Source organism: Oncorhynchus nerka, linkage group LG15, assembly GCF_034236695.1.
Source record: "Oncorhynchus nerka isolate Pitt River linkage group LG15, Oner_Uvic_2.0, whole genome shotgun sequence".
Lineage (NCBI taxonomy): Eukaryota > Metazoa > Chordata > Actinopteri > Salmoniformes > Salmonidae > Oncorhynchus > Oncorhynchus nerka.
The window spans coordinates 94635028-94653077 of NC_088410.1; the positions used below are offsets into that span (position 1 = coordinate 94635028).

At 46.2% G+C, this 18050-nt stretch overlaps 2 protein-coding genes across 3 annotated transcripts; one reads left to right on the forward strand and one right to left on the reverse strand.

Annotated features, from left to right (window-relative positions):
* Window positions 1–1761: 1761 nt before the first annotated feature.
* Window positions 1762–10608, forward strand: sp1 (sp1 transcription factor). 2 transcript variants are annotated; one of them, XM_029645871.2, is made up of 7 exons: window positions 1762–1866; window positions 2508–2584; window positions 3482–4564; window positions 5137–5344; window positions 7867–8008; window positions 8509–8699; window positions 10261–10608. In XM_029645871.2, exons 1-7 carry the CDS (start codon window positions 1860–1862, stop codon window positions 10560–10562), a joined length of 2010 nt encoding a protein of 669 aa, XP_029501731.1. In that variant the 5' UTR covers window positions 1762–1859; the 3' UTR covers window positions 10563–10608. The 2 variants fall into 2 exon arrangements, with proteins under 2 accessions (XP_029501731.1, XP_029501732.1); XM_029645872.2 differs by lacking the exon at window positions 1762–1866 and adding an exon at window positions 1876–1955.
* Window positions 10609–10714: 106 nt separating this feature from the next.
* On the reverse strand, window positions 10715–17838 carry LOC115117401 (cell division cycle-associated protein 7-like). Its single transcript, XM_029645874.2, has 9 exons — window positions 17423–17838; window positions 17199–17321; window positions 16587–16904; window positions 16376–16468; window positions 16063–16218; window positions 15692–15835; window positions 15410–15559; window positions 13553–13689; window positions 10715–13154 (listed from the first exon to the last, which is right to left on the reverse strand). Exons 1-9 carry the CDS (start codon window positions 17429–17431, stop codon window positions 13124–13126), a joined length of 1161 nt encoding a protein of 386 aa, XP_029501734.2. The 5' UTR covers window positions 17432–17838; the 3' UTR covers window positions 10715–13123.
* Between the last annotated feature and the right edge of the window lie 212 nt (window positions 17839–18050).

An 18050-nucleotide genomic window follows, 5' to 3' on the forward strand; every position in this document is an offset into this window, starting at 1 on the left:
CCAAAATAATTGAAACACTTGAGTAAATGATGGATAAAAAGTATATTGAAAGCAGGTGCTTCCTCACAAGTGTGCTTCCTGAGTTCATGATGCAATGAACATCCCATCATGCTTAGGGTCATGTATAAAAATGTGCAGGCCATTCTTTTGGTTACCATGGCTATGCCTCCATAGGATGACAATGCCCCCATCCACAGGGCACGAGTTGTCACTGAATGGTTTGATGAGCATGACAACAATCGAAACCATATGCCAAGGCATCTCAGTAACCAGATCTCAACCCAATTGAAAACAATGTTTTCCACCACCATCAACAAAACTCCAAATAGATGGAATTTCTCATGGAAGAACTGTGTCAGCATCCCTCCAACAGAGCTCCAGACACTTGTAGAATCTATACCAAGGTGCATTGTAGCTGTTCTGACTGGTGTTTGTGTTTTCATTATTTTGGCAGTTACCTGTATGTATAATAACAACACTATTTTAAAGATCTTCAAACAAGATTGAAGTATATTCTACTTGGGACCATGATCTTTCAAACGGTAGTCATATTTGTATTTATTATTACATATTAAAATCAATTCCCTACAGTAGGGTTAGGCATAGATGCAGATGGGCTGTGATGGGATGCCAGGTGTTCTGTTAATACACTTGGGAGGTTGGTTCTACAAAGAAAACATATGGTCGTTAAAACCTATTTATAACCTAAATATTATTGTCAATATCCACTGTGAGGATATCAAAAAAAGGCTACTAAAAACAGCGTCTATGTGCTTCTGAATATCTACAAGATGGGCTTGGAGAACAGTTGGGGATGTACCACTGAGCGATGGATTGGGGGTGGAGTGTGGACTGGAGGGAGTGATGGACTGGAGGGGGTGGTCCACTTCGATGGGAGGGCGGAGGGTGTGTGGCTGTCCAGCATTGGCAACTCCACACTCCATCCTAAGGGGACTGAAATGTTTACCCCGGCCACATGTGTTCCACGGACACCCCCTCACACGTAAAAACCCTCCCACCCACGACAAATCTCCTCCCAGCGCTATCAAAACGAGTCCCTCCACATTGAAGGGTCTCTCCACCCACCCCGGTCCCAGCCCTCCCCTTTGCACGTTCCCAAGCCCACAATGTTCATCCAGGCAGGGAGTGGCCAGCGAAAAAGTTTAGCCCATCTGTTGCTGAGCGATTTCTAAACCTCCCTCCTGTAATTTGCATTATGTTGTAAAGGATGTATGAAACATTGTATGATGTATTTCGTTGTGAATGTGGCCTGTTTTTGTTACTGTTGGGCTCGTCAACAACAATTTATTTAGGTCATGTTTGTCAATGGCGCCTTTTCCGCCAAAAAACACTAGTCAACGTAGCCGCTAAAAGGTACAACCTACCATTTGTTGACCCCACCCAAATACCCGCCCATGACCACATCCCCATTGGTCAGCTCTTCCCATTTTAGAATAACCACAACTCTTGTTAGGTAGCGGTTAGTGTCACTCATACATGGGGTGCACTTGATTCAAGTTGCACGGTGTGGCATGCAGGCACTTCGGGAACAAGATTACAATCGTTCCACAGGTTAAAAAAAATAATAATAATTTAAGCGCAAATATACAAGCCGATGTAGCTCAGTTACTAAATCAAACTCACACTGCTCAACGTAGAAACCCCCCGGGAGTGAGGTCTAAGTTATGAAAGAAAACAGCATTTTCATTGGCCCACAACAACACAATTCGACATCTGATTGGATAAAAAAATTAATCTCCTCCTTTCGCCTTCGTAGCAGAATCAGCATGTTTGGTTGAAGAGCAAAAAGTTGATGTCAACCTGAAAGAAGCCCGAGAAACTCCTCCCGTCTCGAAATTATGAGTGGTAGGTTAACTTTTTTTTATTCCCTCTTCTCCCCCCCTTTCAGAAGTAGCTACAGTAGTTTTGTAAAAGTCTATGAAGCTAACTAATAGGTAGGTGATTGTTTATGGAGTAGATAAAGCTAGGCAAATCTGAAATTACAAGGTCTCAAACTCTTCAGCTCTAAATTTGATAACCATTTATTGAATCTTAGCTAACGTTAACGAGCTAATGGTTAGCCAGTCACTTAGGATGAAAAGTCGTATGAGATAGATACGCTAGCTTTGCTAACAACTAGTTAAGGTTGGAAAACAATTTTCAACTCTTCGAATATCATGTCATTAGCTAGTCAGGCAGCTAACGTTAGTTAGCTCTTGTGGTTGTGTAATTAAGACTCCACTAATCGTTCCCATGCTACGAGCTAGCTATTTAGCTACTTTCTTTAGCTAGTTAGCAGCTGTTTTGCGGTTGTTTTTTGTTGTTGAAAAACTTGCATAACTTAGTTTGCTAGTTTGTGGTATTAGCAGTGTTTTTTATTTTATCTAATGAAAGTATCATAGTCGTGTCAGCTGTAATATCCTAGCTTGGTTTTGTTTAACTGGCAACTAATATCAGGTAGTTAGCTACTGTTAGCAGCTAATCCATTTGCAACGTTACATTTACAGACCAACAGGATGAAATGGCCGCGATGGTGGAAAGCGGTGGAGGCTTCCTTCAAAAGCGAAACACAAATACCGGACAAGTATGCTTGCCAGTCAAATAACATTACACATTCCCAGATAACGTGCATTCAATGTATTCCTCTGATGTTTGCTAGAGACGTTACCCCCTTTCCTCCCCCCTTCTGACATGTAACGTTAACTAGCTAGAAAAGTAGCCAAGCATGAGACATTTTTTATCTAGCTAGCTATGGATAAATGCGTAGCTTAACTGTGGTCAGTGGTGGGAATGGGTTTTGATCAGTGTTGTTGATTTCTCACAAGCACATGTCACCGGGGTGGGGATATAGGCAGTCGTAGAGGTGGATGATCCCACACGGGGAGTTCCTGCCAGCCCCGTACAGCAGCTCGCACAGCCCATTTTGGCTGGCGTCGGAGGGGGTGGCTTCGGCTGAGTGAGCTAGTTTATAGGGCAAGATAAAGGTGTGGGTGGGTTGGGGGAGGGGAAATTTAGCCCGCCGCTGCTCTTTAAAAAAAAAAATATGATCCCACCCATTTGCCACTGGCGCTCCCCCATTTCCTCTCCCTTGGCTTGCCCTCTCACTCATGCCTGCTGCAGCACATACGCTGGAATGCTGTGTGTACTGTCACATTTCACTGTAGGTGTGATGTTAAAACCATGGCAAATGTGACAAGAATTTTACATTATGTTAATTATTCTTTGTCTTTCACTGTGGTTTAATTTGTTTTAATTTAACTCTTTCAGACTAGATTTAGTTTTATCTTATGAACACCTTGAAAAGCAGATCACATTGTTATATCAAACAGAACCCCTTTGGTAAAGTTTTGTGATGCTGTATCTTATTGATTAGATCCCCGTTAGCTGTTGCACATGTAGGAGCTATTCTTCCTGTGAACAATGTGTTGAGTTTTGTATACTAGTAGCTTCACAACAAAAATCCAACTTTGTTTTTTTGCAGGACTCCCAGCAGCCCTCTCCTTTAGCTCTGTTGGCAGCGACCTGTAGTAGAATCGACACCCCAGGCGAGAGTGACTCCGGCTCCGAACAACAGTTAGACCTAAGCCAAGCCCAGCTGACCCAGACAGCCAATGGGAGCTGGCAGATCATCCCTGTCAGTCTCGGTAGCTCCAGTGGTTCCAACACCATCACCACCGACTCCACTGGCATGGTCATGACCGCGGGCGACTCGGGGAAGAACAGGGGGCAACAGGTGTTGACGTCGGTCTCCAGTGGGCACCAGGGACAGCAGCAGTATGTGCTGTCCTCAGCTCCTTCTCTACAGGGCCAGCAGGTCCTCACCATGTCTGGGGGCCAGGTTGTGTCCATGCCCAACATCCATTACCAGGTGATCCCTCAGTTCCAGACGGTGGATGGCCAGCATCTACAGTTTGCCCAGGCAGGGGTGCAGCAGGACCCTAATGCAGCTGGGGCAGGACAGTTCCAGCTCGTCTCCTCGCCTAACGGGGGTCAGCAGCTGGTTAGAACAGGGAGTGGAGGAAATATCCTAACCATGCCCGCCGGGGTCCTACAGCAAGCCATCCCCCTACAGAACCTAGGTCTGGGTAACAGCGTCCTGCAGAACAACCAGGGCCAGTTCCAGTTGGCTAATATGCCTGGTCTCCTAAATGGCAATATCACCCTCCTTCCGGTCAGTGCAGCTAGTGGGTCTGAAGGGGACGGAGGCTCTAACCAGCAGCTGATGCAGCAGGTAGTGTCAACCTCTGGCACATACTACACCAACTCAACCACCACCACCACTCAGACAGGCACCTCGTATGGAGGCATGACTCAGAGCACCAACGGCTTCCAGAATTCTGGCGGCGGGATCCCCATCCAGCCAGATAACAGAGATCAGCCTCAGCAGATCCTCATTCAACCCCAGCAGCTCATCCAAGGAGGGACCTCCCTGCAGACAATCTCAGCTGGGGGACAGGTGTTTGCGACCCCGACGCTTACCCAGGATGCCCTGCAGAACCTGCAAATTCAGACCCTCCCCAACACCTCTCCCATCCTGCTGAGGACCGTCGGGCTCAACGGACAGGTAAGCTAGAAGGAGTTCTACTCAAGATTTTTCAGGATGTATTTGTTGATTAGTGCTGGCTCCCTAGTTACAGGCTCTGACTAGGTTATTATAAGATGATAACCAGTTCTCAGGTATAAACCCCTGGCCCTATAGCTTACATTTGTGATTTAGCACCTTTTCCCCTTACTGTACCACCAACTGAATGTTGCTCTGGCTGGAGTACCCCTGAAGTACCCCCTCTTGCAGTTTACCAGTAGGCCTATGGTCTCATGAGTCTTATCATAGTATCCCATGTGGATAGACTAGGTACCCTGGTTGTACCCTGGTTGGGAACCACTGACTTAGACACTCCTGTCTTTCTCCTAATGATCCAATGTAACAATGATCTCTGTGCAGATGATGTATGATGTTTTAATTTCTGAATAGTTTGTGATGAAAGAACCCACTGATGCCAGAGAGAAAACAAAAGGGGAATGTAAACTCCTCTCAGTCCAACAGAATGGAAAATATAACCTAAATGTGTCCGTTCCTAATCGATCAATACGGACTTCCTCGATCTGCTAATCAATTCCTCTACCTCATCCCTCCAGGTGAGCTGGCAGACCCTCCAGCTGCAGAGCCCAGCGGGGACCCAGATCACCCTGGCCCCCATGCAGGGTCTCTCTCAGCTGGGCCAGGCCCAGGGAGGTACCATGCAACTCCCTGGCCTGCACACCATCAACCTCAACACACTGCAGAACTCTGGTTTACAGATGCACCAGCTACAAGGAGTCCCCATCACCATCTCTAACACAGCTGGTACGTGTTCTGCTCAGGACTGAATTAACACTTATCCTATTGAATTTGAATTCGTCTTTTACTAACAGCCCATAGAAACGCATTGAGTAACGCATTCATAAATGAAACAAAGGACTGCTATAAATAAAGTTTTTTTTTTACCTTTATTTAACCAGGCAAGTCAGTTAAGGTATATATATATGTGTGTGTGTGTAACCCCTTATTTTTTTGGGGGGCACCAAATTACCTCCATACTACTTTTTTATATGAGTCCTTCAGACGAGTCTCGTGACACTTGTGTAGGTCGTAGCGCACGATGGAGAACGCCATCATGTTCGCGAGAGTCTCTTTCCATCGATTGGTCATAATCGTTTTCGAAGCCAAATCGTTCAGACGCGGAAGGCCGACCTAGACGGATATGGTGGATTGAGACGCAGCCCATATCTTAAACTGACCGATTTAAAAAAATATATATATATATATTTTTAATGTTACTTCGCTTGATGCACGGGTGGTCACAGTTGTAGACTTACCCATATCTGCACTTTAATTGATATATTCAGATTAAAGGTTTTCATTCAGTCGGTTTTGAATAATTTGATGTCAACAAACAAATGTAGCTTGATGCCTGGAATGCGAAAGTAAGTGTTAAGTAAGCCAACTGGTTTGCCTTGTTCACCCTACATGGTGCTAGTATCTACATGGTGTGTGTTCAGAGTAACAGACGGGCATTGACTAAGCATTTCCTTTACTCCTCCGTGGGTCAGTGACAATCCGCTAATAAGATGTTTGTCTAGTCAGCTAGTAAGAGGTTTGTCTGGTCTGGCAGTCGGCTAGTAAGAGGTTTGTCTGGTCAGCTAGTAAGAGGTTTGTTTGGTCCGGCAGTTGGCTAGTAAGAGGTTTGTCTGGTCCGGCAGTTGGCTAGTAAGAGGTTTGTCTGGTCCGGCAGTCTGCTAGTGAGAGGTTTGTCTGGTCCGGCAGTCTGCTAGTGAGAGGTTTGTCTGGTCCGGCAGTCTGCTAGTGAGAGGTTTGTCTGGTCCGGCAGTCTGCTAGTGAGAGGTTTGTCTGGTCCGTGAGAGGTTTGTCTGGTCCGCAGTCTGCTAGTGAGAGGTTTGTCTGGTCCGGCAGTCTGCTAGTGAGAGGTTTGTCTGGTCCGGCAGTCTGCTAGTGAGAGGTTTGTCTGGTCCGGCAGTCTGCTAGTGAGAGGTTTGTCTGGTCCGGCAGTCTGCTAGTGAGAGGTTTGTCTGGTCCGGCAGTCTGCTGGTCCGGCAGTCTGAGAGGTTTGTCTGGTCCGGCAGTCTGCTAGTGAGAGGTTTGTCTGGTCCGGCAGTCTGCTAGTGAGAGGTTTGTCTGGTCCGGCAGTCTGCTAGTGAGAGGTTTGTCTGGTCCGGCAGTCTGCTAGTGAGAGGTTTGTCTGGTCCGGCAGTCTGCTAGTGAGAGGTTTGTCTGGTCCGGCAGTCTGCTAGTGAGAGGTTTGTCTGGTCCGGTCAGTCTGCTAGTGAGAGGTCTGGTCCGGCAGTCTGCTAGTGAGAGGTTTGTCTGGTCAGCAGTCTGCTAGTGAGAGGTTCGTCTGGTCCGGCAGTCTGCTAGTGAGAGGTTTGTCTGGTCCGGCAGTCTGCTAGTGAGAGGTTTGTCTGGTCCGGCAGTCTGCTAGTGAGAGGTTTGTCTGGTCCGGCAGTCTGCTAGTGAGAGGTTTGTCTGGTCCGGCAGTCTGCTAGTGAGAGGTTTGTCTGGTCCGCAGTCTGCTAGTGAGAGGTTTGTCTGGTCCGGCAGTCTGAGAGGTTTGTCTGGTCCGGCAGTCTGCTAGTGAGAGGTTTGTCTGGTCCGGCAGTCTGCTAGTGAGAGGTTTGTCTGGTCCGGCAGTCTGCTAGTGAGAGGTTTGTCTGGTCAGGCAGTCGGTTGGAGTAGATGAGGGGGTGTAACCACCCCACCCACCCTGTCAGTGTCTTATCCGAGCCCCCACAGACAGACAAACGTTATGTGGGCGTGTCCAAGTTTGCCCTGTTCCTACCAGCATTTACATTTTATGGCTTGGCTATAGTTTTTCTATCCTGAAATTAGACATGAAATTCAACGTGGATTTCCCCATTGCCTCAACCTGACCATACTGGTTGGACTTGTAATTTTAATTTGGGTAGGTAGGATGATAAGATGTTTAAACTGGTTTAGTCTCCACAGTACAATGACAGAATAATTAATCACATGCTATTGTATTTGGTCTGTTGACTGTCATGAGGTTCTCTTTATGCTAAGCAGTTCTCTTTATGCTAAGCAGTTCTCTTTATGCTAAGCAGTTCTCTTTATGCTAAGCAGTTTTCTGCACCCGCTAGGACATCTACTAAACTGTGTACGTGACCAATAAATGTTGATATTACTTGAAGGTGATTTTGTATCTGTAATGGCCAATGGCTCGAGATACACACCTAAAACAATTGATTCGTCGCAGTAAGCTTTCATGGACGGGAAGGCCAATGATGTTTGTAAACACTGAATATACTGTATGTTTATTGTAACGGCTGAAGTTCCTGTTCATTCCTCCACAGGAGACCAGGGTTTGCAGGCAGGGGGAGACAGTCTGGATGACGGCACAGTCATGGAGGAGGGAGACACGTCCCCTCAGCCTCAGAACCGCCGGACACGCAGGGAAGCCTGCACCTGTCCCTTCTGCAAGGACGGAGAGGCGAGGTACATAACATCTGAGTCTGTCAACACTATTGCATTATCGGGGAAACGCCAAGAGCTGGGTCAAATGTTGGTTTTTACCACCTGAAAGCCTTTCTCTTGATTTTACGATGATGTAGCCAGGAACCGATGATGTAGCCAGGAACCAGGTTATGTGGGTTTATAACCAGTTTTCAGGAAGAACCACTGACACTATTGCTTATGACTCGTATGCACGTACTTCTGTCTTGATCCTATTGGTCCCAATGTAACAATGACCTCTGTGCAGATTAGATTTTGATTTAGGAGTAATCCTGATGAATAAAAAAAAATGCTGATGCCAGAGAGAGGGGGAAAAGAATAACAATGCAAGCTAATCGGAGAGACCGGGTGGGAAGTATGTTTGAGCGGCATGATATGTGAAGACTGGGGGCAGTATTTCTGAAACTGCAGAAAAAGGTTGGTGGCACACATCTAATAGCCTAGCAGCAAAATGACTGTCAACTCCCCCTTTTCCTGTTCAGAGATCCCAATAAGAAGAAGCAGCATATCTGTCACATGCCAGGTTGTGGGAAGGTGTACGGTAAGACATCTCACCTGAGAGCTCACCTTCGCTGGCACACTGGAGAACGACCCTTCGTCTGCGGCTGGTCCTTCTGTGGGAAGAAATTCACTCGCTCAGACGAACTGCAACGTCACAAGAGGACACACACAGGTGAGACGGCCGATTTTTAAATGACATCTTTATTGATACGTTATAACAGAGACGATGGTTGGTTGTTTTAGCGACAAAACCGACACGCGCAACTATGGAGCCAAACAGACTGGGTCAGCAACATGTAAACTATATAGTTAATCTCCGATGTTTATTGAAAACATAAATCAAGTTGCACATTGAGCACTTTTCTCTCTAATACGTTGTTACAGTTGTTGGCTAGCTAGCTAATGTTAGCTGTGACGCCCATCAGAACAAGACATGGTATCGAGAACAAGGTCAAACTAGCTGAAATCGGTCACTTAGGATTCCCCACATGGCAGTTTCTTGTCATTGTTGCTCGCTGTCTGACCATCCAGAATCACAACACATGTCCTTCTGCCCCATTTGAAGAGCCCGCAGCATTTTCACCACACAAACAGAGCTGGAGGTGGTGTTGTGAATGTCCCCGTACCCAGCCTCACCACACAAACAGAGCTGGAGGTGGTGTTGTGAATGTCCCCGTACCCATCCTCACCACACAAACAGAGCTGGAGGTGGTGTTGTGAATGTCCCCGTACCCAGCCTCACCACACAAACAGAGCTGGAGGTGGTGTGTGTCACCACACAAACAGAGCTGGAGGTGGTCCCCGTGCCCAGCCTCACCACACAAACAGAGCTGGAGGTGGTGTTGTGAATGTCCCCGTACCCAGCCTCACCACACAAACAGAGCTGGAGGTGGTGTTGTGAATGTCCCCGTACCCAGCCTCACCACACAAACAGAGCTGGAGGTGGTGTTGTGAATGTCCCCGTACCCAGCCTCACCACACAAACAGAGCTGGAGGTGGTGTTGTGAATGTCCCGCCTCACCCAGCCTCACCACACAAACAGACTGGAGGTGGTTTGAATGTCCCGTATAGATCACCACACAAGACTGATTTGGATAGATCTGTCTAGAATAGTGAGTTGTAGATCGGTCTAGAATAGTGAGTTGTAGATCTGCACCATTTCTATGCTTCCTGTTTTTGTATCTTTTTACTTTTGGTTTTGTACACCAGCTTCAAACAGCTGAAATATATTTTTAGTTATGGAAAATATTTTTCAGAGACGTTTAGATCAACTGATTCTCTACATTATACTTGTTTGTTTTTTGTCAAACAAACTAAAATTAGGCTCGCTAGCCAGGAAATAATGGAGTGATATCTGCATAGTGCATCTCTATGGTTGTTGTCTGTCACTGCTGACCTTGTGATGACTGGACGAGGAACAACTCTGGGGCCCTAGTTACAACCTCTGACTAGGTTATTATATGGTGATAACCAGGTCTCGGGAATAACCTTTGACCCTATTGCGTAATGATTTACAGTTTCAGTCATTTACAGACACTTCTGTCTTTCTCCTATTGGTCCCAACATAACACTGACCTCTGTGCAGATTAGGTATGTTTTTTTCTTCTTTTTTTCTGAACAATCATGATGAAAGAAACCACTGATGCCAGACATTTGTTCTGTTTTTGAAGGAGACATTTCTCCAGGTTACAAGAATAATCACTACTAACCTGTAACCTCTTCATGCCATCTAGGTGAGAAGAAGTTCACGTGTACAGAGTGTCCAAAGCGCTTCATGCGCAGCGACCACCTCTCCAAACACCTCAAGACCCACCTCAACAAGAAAGGAACCACCGGTGGCGCTGTGACCTCCGATAACTCCGCCCCTCAGTCGGGTGGAGGCGGAGCTACAGATGGCGGGGCCGGGGTCAATGACCAACACGCCCTCATTGCCATGGAGACACTGTCGCCCGAGGGCATCGCCCGATTGGCCAGCAGCGGCATCAACGTGATGCAGGTGGCTGACCTGCACTCCATCAACAGTAATGGATATTGATTACTGATTGGTTGATTGGATGTGGGGATCAGGACGGTAGTGGAACAGAGGACATTGATCTATAAGGGCTATATGTGTCTAGATTATATACAGTAAAACTAAGGGCTAATAATGGGAGGGGAGAGGTCTGTTTAGATATTTTTGAGAGCTGAGACAGGATCCAGGGAGTCCCTTCAGATACACTGCTATGGCGTATTTCCATGACCTTACCCATTTCATTGGCTGTGAGTCGGGTGGAGAGCAGTCTAGATGTTAGTTACCTAAATCTGATCGATAATGGAAGGGCATGAATGGTACTACTACAGTGGTTGTCTTAGTAACACATTCACAAAGGCACCTTCTCTGGAACACAATACAAATCCATCACTTCCAATCTCTATTTGTACATAACGCAGAAACGCACTACTGCTACTCAAGAGTCCCCTCCCCATGGCTAGGAGCCACCCCCCTTCTCAGGTCTCTTGTCCAACCCCCCTCTGTCTGGGTATAGTACAGTATACACCAGGGATAACTTCAGTACTCCACTGTACTAGCTGGTTGAGTGGGTTGGGCCTTCGCCTGGTCTCTCACACCTCTTGTCTAGCCCGGTATCACCGTTGGTTCTTTCTCATTGGAGGCCAGTGTGGATGGGGGAGGGGCTCACCGTTATTTGGTCACTAGTGACTTCTGGGGCCTGTTCAGGAGGATGTAACGTTACACAACGTTCAGATGGTGTAGAAAAAGGGAATCGGCAGCGTTTGGCATGTTTCATGTCCCTGAATCCAGCCTAGACCCAGGAGCATTAATCAGCAGGGAGGGACACAATCACCTACATGGGGTCCTGGTCAAAAGTAGTGTACTAAACAGGGACACCAATCTAAAATCGTCATGAAATATCTCCTTGTTTTTTGCCTTTTTATATGATTATTATATAGGTACACATTCAAGCCATCATGCTTTGATACGTTTATCATAGCAACAAAAAAAAAAGAGAACATTTGGGATAAGTCTTTTTGTATGTACATATGTTTTTTTTTCTTTTCTCTTTCGTGTAAAGCTACGGAAATTCTTAGCATAGGAAGGATCAACTTGAACTTTATATATGGTTGCAAGAGATTGCCTTTCTGTTGTGAGTCTCTCATACACAATCAATCTTAAACTTCTAAGACTTTTATAAATGTAGATTTTGTTTAAACTATTTCAAAAAGTGTTCTGTCTATAGAATGAACTATGTATGTATTCAATCCAGTCCCAGTACATATTATTTACTTCTCTGGTATATTTGTCCATTTGCTTCATACTCAAGTTCTTTCTCTGATGCATTTAGATATCAAATTCTTCCTAGACTACTTTAACCCTCTTTTTTTTTTTACCTCTTATTTCCAAATAATGCAAAAAAAAAAATTTCAGCTAAAACCAAAAAAAATCCATATTCTGTTTTAAGAGAACTGTGGAATGGAATGTTTCGTCATCAGTTCCAGACAGTCAATATAACCTGGCTCTGGTTGTAATACAGCTTAGGTTTCTGTATTATGGTTGCAAAAGACCGGTAACATTCTTAGGTTAATGAAATCTTGTTGGGTATTCCTGTTTACGCAATCACTTTTCTGGAAAACCACATTTATACAACCCTACTTCTGTAACAACATTGGCCTGCATGTTTTGGAAGAAAGATTTATTACGTAAGAACAGCATCATTAGTTTGTCTCAAACAGAAAGCCAGGGTCGATCAAACGTTAAGATTGACCTCGTCACTATTTTAATCCAGTCAGTTTCAGTAGTGTGGTCAGTCAGATGTATTGCAGAAGACTGACTAGCCGGGGTTTTAAATGTGCATCAAATGGCACCCTATTCCCTATGTAGTACTATGGGACCCTGGTCAATAGTAGTGCACTAAAGGGAGTAGGGTGCCATTTTAGATACACATTTGAAGGGGGTTAAGTACTTCCCTCCCTATTGACTTGATGTCCGCTTGATCAACTACAAGTTGTGGGAAATGTATTTGGATGCATTGTTTCAGTATTTGATTTGTACTCCGATCCTTGCAATTTAGTTTTCAGACAAGTGCCCTTAATGTTTTTATTTCATTTAAAAAGGGAGTTTTTTTTTTAATGTTATTACTACAAATGCCAACATCTGGATTAAAAATTATGAATACAAAATGTGTGATGTGTTTAGATTTATGATCCTATTGACTGAGTTGGTCGAGCATGGCACTTGCAACGCCAGGATTGTGGGTTTGATGCCCGCTGGGGCCAACCATGCACACGTGACTAAATTGCTTTGGATAAAGTGTCTGCTAAATGGCATTCTTTAAATCTGACGTAGTGTCCGCCCCTTCAGCATCTGAGTTGACTGGTGTTGTGACTCGTCCTTAGTAAAGTGAACGACAAATAATTTATTTGAAAAAAATCTGATTAAAATCAACATTCATATCAAAAACAGCAGTATAAACCATGTTAGAGCTATAGAACATAAACCTCATCTGGATTAGGTGCCAAACTTCTGTATTCCCGGACCAGTGATTTGCAACTGCTCCCCCTGGTGGTCAGATAAGGACATTGAGGCTCCCATTCAGATCCTCAGTCCTCATTTGTCAGTTTACTGTGAAGACTAGAAAAAAAACACAATGTCATAATTGCAATACGAGGGAAGAAAAACCCTTGCTATTCAAAACTACAAGTGGCTGTGCCCTAGAGTAGAGTATAAGAGGATGAATTTCAGGGGCCATATGTATGAAACTGATCCTAGATCAGCACTCGGAGGCTAGATGCACATGGCCCGACCTGAGGTAAGAGTGGACAGAAGCCCTGGTATTTTTTTTAAAACAATTTCTTATTATTTACAATGACAGCCTGACGCTGGGCCAATTTTACACTGCCCTATGGGACTTCCGATCATGGCCGGTTGTGATACAGCCCGGGATCAAACCCCGGGTCTGTAGTGACGCCTCATGTTGCGCCACTCAGGATCCTGAGCCAGAGAGAGTAAGGGTTCGGGGTAGAGCTGACCTGCTGAGGTAAGAGTGGACATCAGAGAAGCCTTGGAACTGAGCCAGAGGGAACAGGATTCCAGTTGGGCAGCGTCCGTCTCTGGCACGGCAGAAACTGCAGTTACATATGCCTCGACACGGTGGACACCGCCAGTCCTGCAGCAGGGGACAACAAGAATAGTTACATGAAAAATAAATACATTCTAACTTCAAGACTTTCATAACCTCCTAGAGAGAGTGTCTGAATGACTCATAAACCCAATGCACCTGCAATAGGCTCTTGACAGTTCGTGTAAGCAGCTAGGCTCTAAAGGTAATGTTAATTTATTTTATTTATTTTTACCTTTATTTTACTAGGCAAGTCAGTTAAGAACAAATTCTTATTTTCAATGAGGGCCTAGGAACAGTGGGTTAACTGCCTGTTCAGGGGCAGAACGACAGATTTGTACCTTGTCAGCTCGGGGATTCGAACTTGCAACCTTTCGGTTACTAGTCCAACGCTCTAACCACTAGGCTACCCTGCCGCCCCTCCACTCTAACCACTAGGCTACCCTGCCGCCCCTCCACTCTAACCACTAGGCTACCCTGCCGCCCCTCCACTCTAACCACTAGGCTACCCTGCCGCCCCTCCACTCCACTCTAACCACTAGGCTACCCTGCCGCCCCTCCACTCCACTCCAACCACTAGGCTACCCTGCCGCCCCTCCACTCCACTCCACTCTAACCACTAGGCTACCCTGCCGCCCCTCCACTCCACTCTAACCACTAGGCTACCCTGCCGCCCCTCCACTCCACTCTAACCACTAGGCTACCCCACTAGGCCGCCCCTCCACTCTAACCACTAGGCTACCCTGCCGCCCCTCCACTCTAACCACTAGGCTACCCTGCCGCCCTCCACTCTAACCACTAGGCTACCCTGCCGCCCCTCCACTCTAACCACTAGGCTACCCTGCCGCCCCTCCACTCTAACCACTAGGCTACCCTGCCGCCCCTCCACTCTAACCACTAGGCTACCCTGCCGCCCCTCCACTCTAACCACTAGGCTACCCTGGCTACCCTGCCCCTCCACTCTAACCACTAGGCTACCCTGCCGCCCCTCCACTCTAACCACTAGGCTACCCTGCCGCCCCTCCACTCTAACCACTAGGCTACCCTGCCGCCCTCCACTCTAACCACTAGGCTACCCTGCCGCCCCTCCACTCTAACCACTAGGCTACCCCACTGCCGCCCCTCCACTCTAACCACTAGGCTACCCTGCCGCCCCTCCACTCTAACCACTAGGCTACCCTGCCGCCCCTCCACTCTAACCACTAGGCTACCCTGCCGCCCCTCCACTCTAACCACTAGGCTACCCTGCCGCCCCTCCACTCTAACCACTAGGCTACCCTGCCGCCCCTCCACTCTAACCACTAGGCTACCCTGCCGCCCTCCACTCTAACCACTAGGCTACCCTGCCGCCCCTCCACTCTAACCACTAGGCTACCCTGCCGCCCCTCCACTCTAACCACTAGGCTACCCTGCCGCCCCTACACTCTAACCACTAGGCTACCCTGCCGCCCCTACACTCTAACCACTAGGCTACCCTGCCGCCCCTCACTCTAACCACTGTGTGGATAGTTAATGTAGCCATGAACGCTGTAGGCTACTACCCACTGAACTACTTTCTACGAGCAAGGAGACTAAAGACTTTTAAAAAATATTGATGAATCATTAGTGCTTTTTTTTTTTTTTTCACAACAGCTGAACCAAGCCAGGCCACATCAGGTGTTAACTGTGCTGGCCTGGTTATGCAACTGTGAGAAAATAAAATAGAGCCAGCACAGTAAGATTTTGGTTGACATGAAAAGGGTATAAAGACAAGTGATGGAGTTCCTACCGGGTCGAGCAGGGCTTTCCTGACGTCCTCTCCATATCTGTTCCTCAGACACGGGCCACAGAACTGTCCCACTATACCACGACACTCCTCACTACGGCAACACGTTTTGGTGTCGGTAGTCTTTTGGCGACACTGGTGACACGTTGAGCCCTGAGAATCAGACAGACGTCAAATCAACAAGAGACCGCAAAAATACATTTTTGATGCAAATTGGTCAACAAAATTGTATTGTATCGTGCGCACAAGACAATACCCCTTCGACTTTGGTGAGACCTAACTTACTGTGGCTCTGTTGTACACCTTCTCTGTCGTGTGGTCTGCCACCAGCAGTAGCACATCCTCAGTGATCTCCTCCACAGGTGTTATGTTGTGAGGTTTGGCCTGTTTGGGACGCGGAGCACGCCTCTGCCTCGGATCACCACGTACCTGGAACAGAGAGTGGACCGCTCGTTGATAAATCTATTACCAGAACAAATCTCTATACATCACAAGCTACATTTCATACTATGTGAATCTAGAGGTTATTGTACCGTACTGGGGACACACAAAGCTGAACTTAACCAAGAAATACTGAGCTAGCATGGTTACGGCATCCACCCTCGGTGAAGCACAGTTTGGGTTGGTATGATCGCGTCAAAAGGGTATTTGTTAACCTCCAATAGTTCCTCCTCCAGACTGAGCTCCAGCGCTCTCTCCTCCTGGTGGGCCTCCAAGCTCTCAGCCCCCCCCATGGAGCGGGTCCGTCTCTGGGAGGATCTGTTAGGGCTCGTCCTGGACTTCCCTACTGCGCCCTTGGAGCGGGGGGCTCGCTGCAGGGGAAATAGGAAGAGATCAAGGAGCAATGAAGCTGCACTAGCCAATAGAAAAGCTGAAGAAACCTGCGCTGGCCAATAGAAAAGGTTCTAGGGACTTGAATATATTGAACATGCCCATCCATGGTGAGCAAGAAACACGGAATCAACTCACAGAGCCTTTCTCCTTTTTAAGATTGCCTTCTTTGTGACTCTTCAGCAGGGCAGCTCCTGGCATCTTATGCAGGTCTGCTATCAACTGAGCCAACTGCAGGAGACGGAGTTAAAACAAGGAATACACAGCATTAGTTGTACAGATAAACGTGACGTTATTTGATTGTCACCTCTCGGGAGTGTGTGGTAATTTGACCAAATGGCACGTTTACCATAGCTTTGTTAGCCTTGACGTTCTGGGCCCTCTTGGCCAGAAAAGATCCAGACTGTGCTAGATCAGCCTCAGAATCAGAACCTGACTGTTGTTTAACAGGCGGTGCTGCTTCAGTCACCAGCTTCTCTTCAACTTCAAATCTGACTGTTCCCTTCTCAGCCTCCATCTTCCTCTCCTCTTCTTCTTCTTCACTGGAGTGAGGAGTTGGTGTGGCTAGTTTATGGGGGTGCAGTACCACCCGTAATGTGAAGCGATGGGGTACAGGCTGTTTTATGGGGCTGCCTTTGAGATCCACTGGATTATCACGGTCTGAACTCTGGTGGAAAGACGGGGTAGATAGATGAAGGAAGAAAAAACAGTTGACAACCAAAATCTACCTGAATATTAGCACGTTTTTGACAACCATATAGAACCACTGAATGAGAACAAGGTCCATACAAATCTGATTCCCTCCAAACAGTACATTTTGAAATGAGGCCTATTATTAAAGTAACTCGCTGTGGGTATAAATTAGGATTTTACAAGACCCGATTAAATAGCATAAACTCATTGACTGGATAATTTGTAAACAAGTGCAAAATAAATGCACAAAATTACACTTATAGCAAACCTTGTTATCACATAGATCACTTTCACAGTCGGAAAACCCATAGAACGTTCTGTCATTTTCCGAATCTTCTGTGAAAATCTCGGCGAGTTTATTGGAGAGCAAAGATAATCCCAAAACACCAGTCTAGAAGAAGTGGAACAGAAAACAATTCAAAAGATCGACTAATTCAGTTAAACATTGTAACTAGAATCCATTTAGAGCAAAAGAAGACGAAACAAACTTACTTTGTCCATTTTGTCAATTGCGTTTGATTTCTTGTCAAAGGCAGCACTGAGAATCTTGGCTGTGTAGCCTATTGATCAGCCTAGCAAGGTAGCCTATCCAATTATTCAAATGAATCTTAATCAGGGTCGTGTTTATTAGGCACCAAACGGAAGGAAACGAACTGAAAAAGAGAGGAACTACCTAGCATCCAATAAAAATACGTTAATGTTTGTTTTCCGTTGCTAAATATTTTCCGTTGCTTGCTTTAATGAACATGACCCAATATTCATTCCACATGTTAAAATCACTGGGAACGCGGTTATATCCGACGTCCGAGCGTTCCGAACAACTGGGAACTCGGGGAGAAAAAACGAGCTCCGAGACCGTATTTAGTTTATGTCAGGGACCATAAAATAAATATCGTTCCTTTAACATATCATATTGATGATGATTTGGAATGGGACAATTTTACTCTAACCTACTTATTTTCAACAGTACAGTCAAAAATATATTTATAACTAACCCAAGATAGTTAATCTGTGTCGTTTTCAGTGGGAGAAAATGAAGCATAGTGGGCAGAACAAGCAAGGAAGTGGGCAGAGCCAAGCACGAGCTAGCGAGATCCTATTGGCACGTTGTAACATTTAT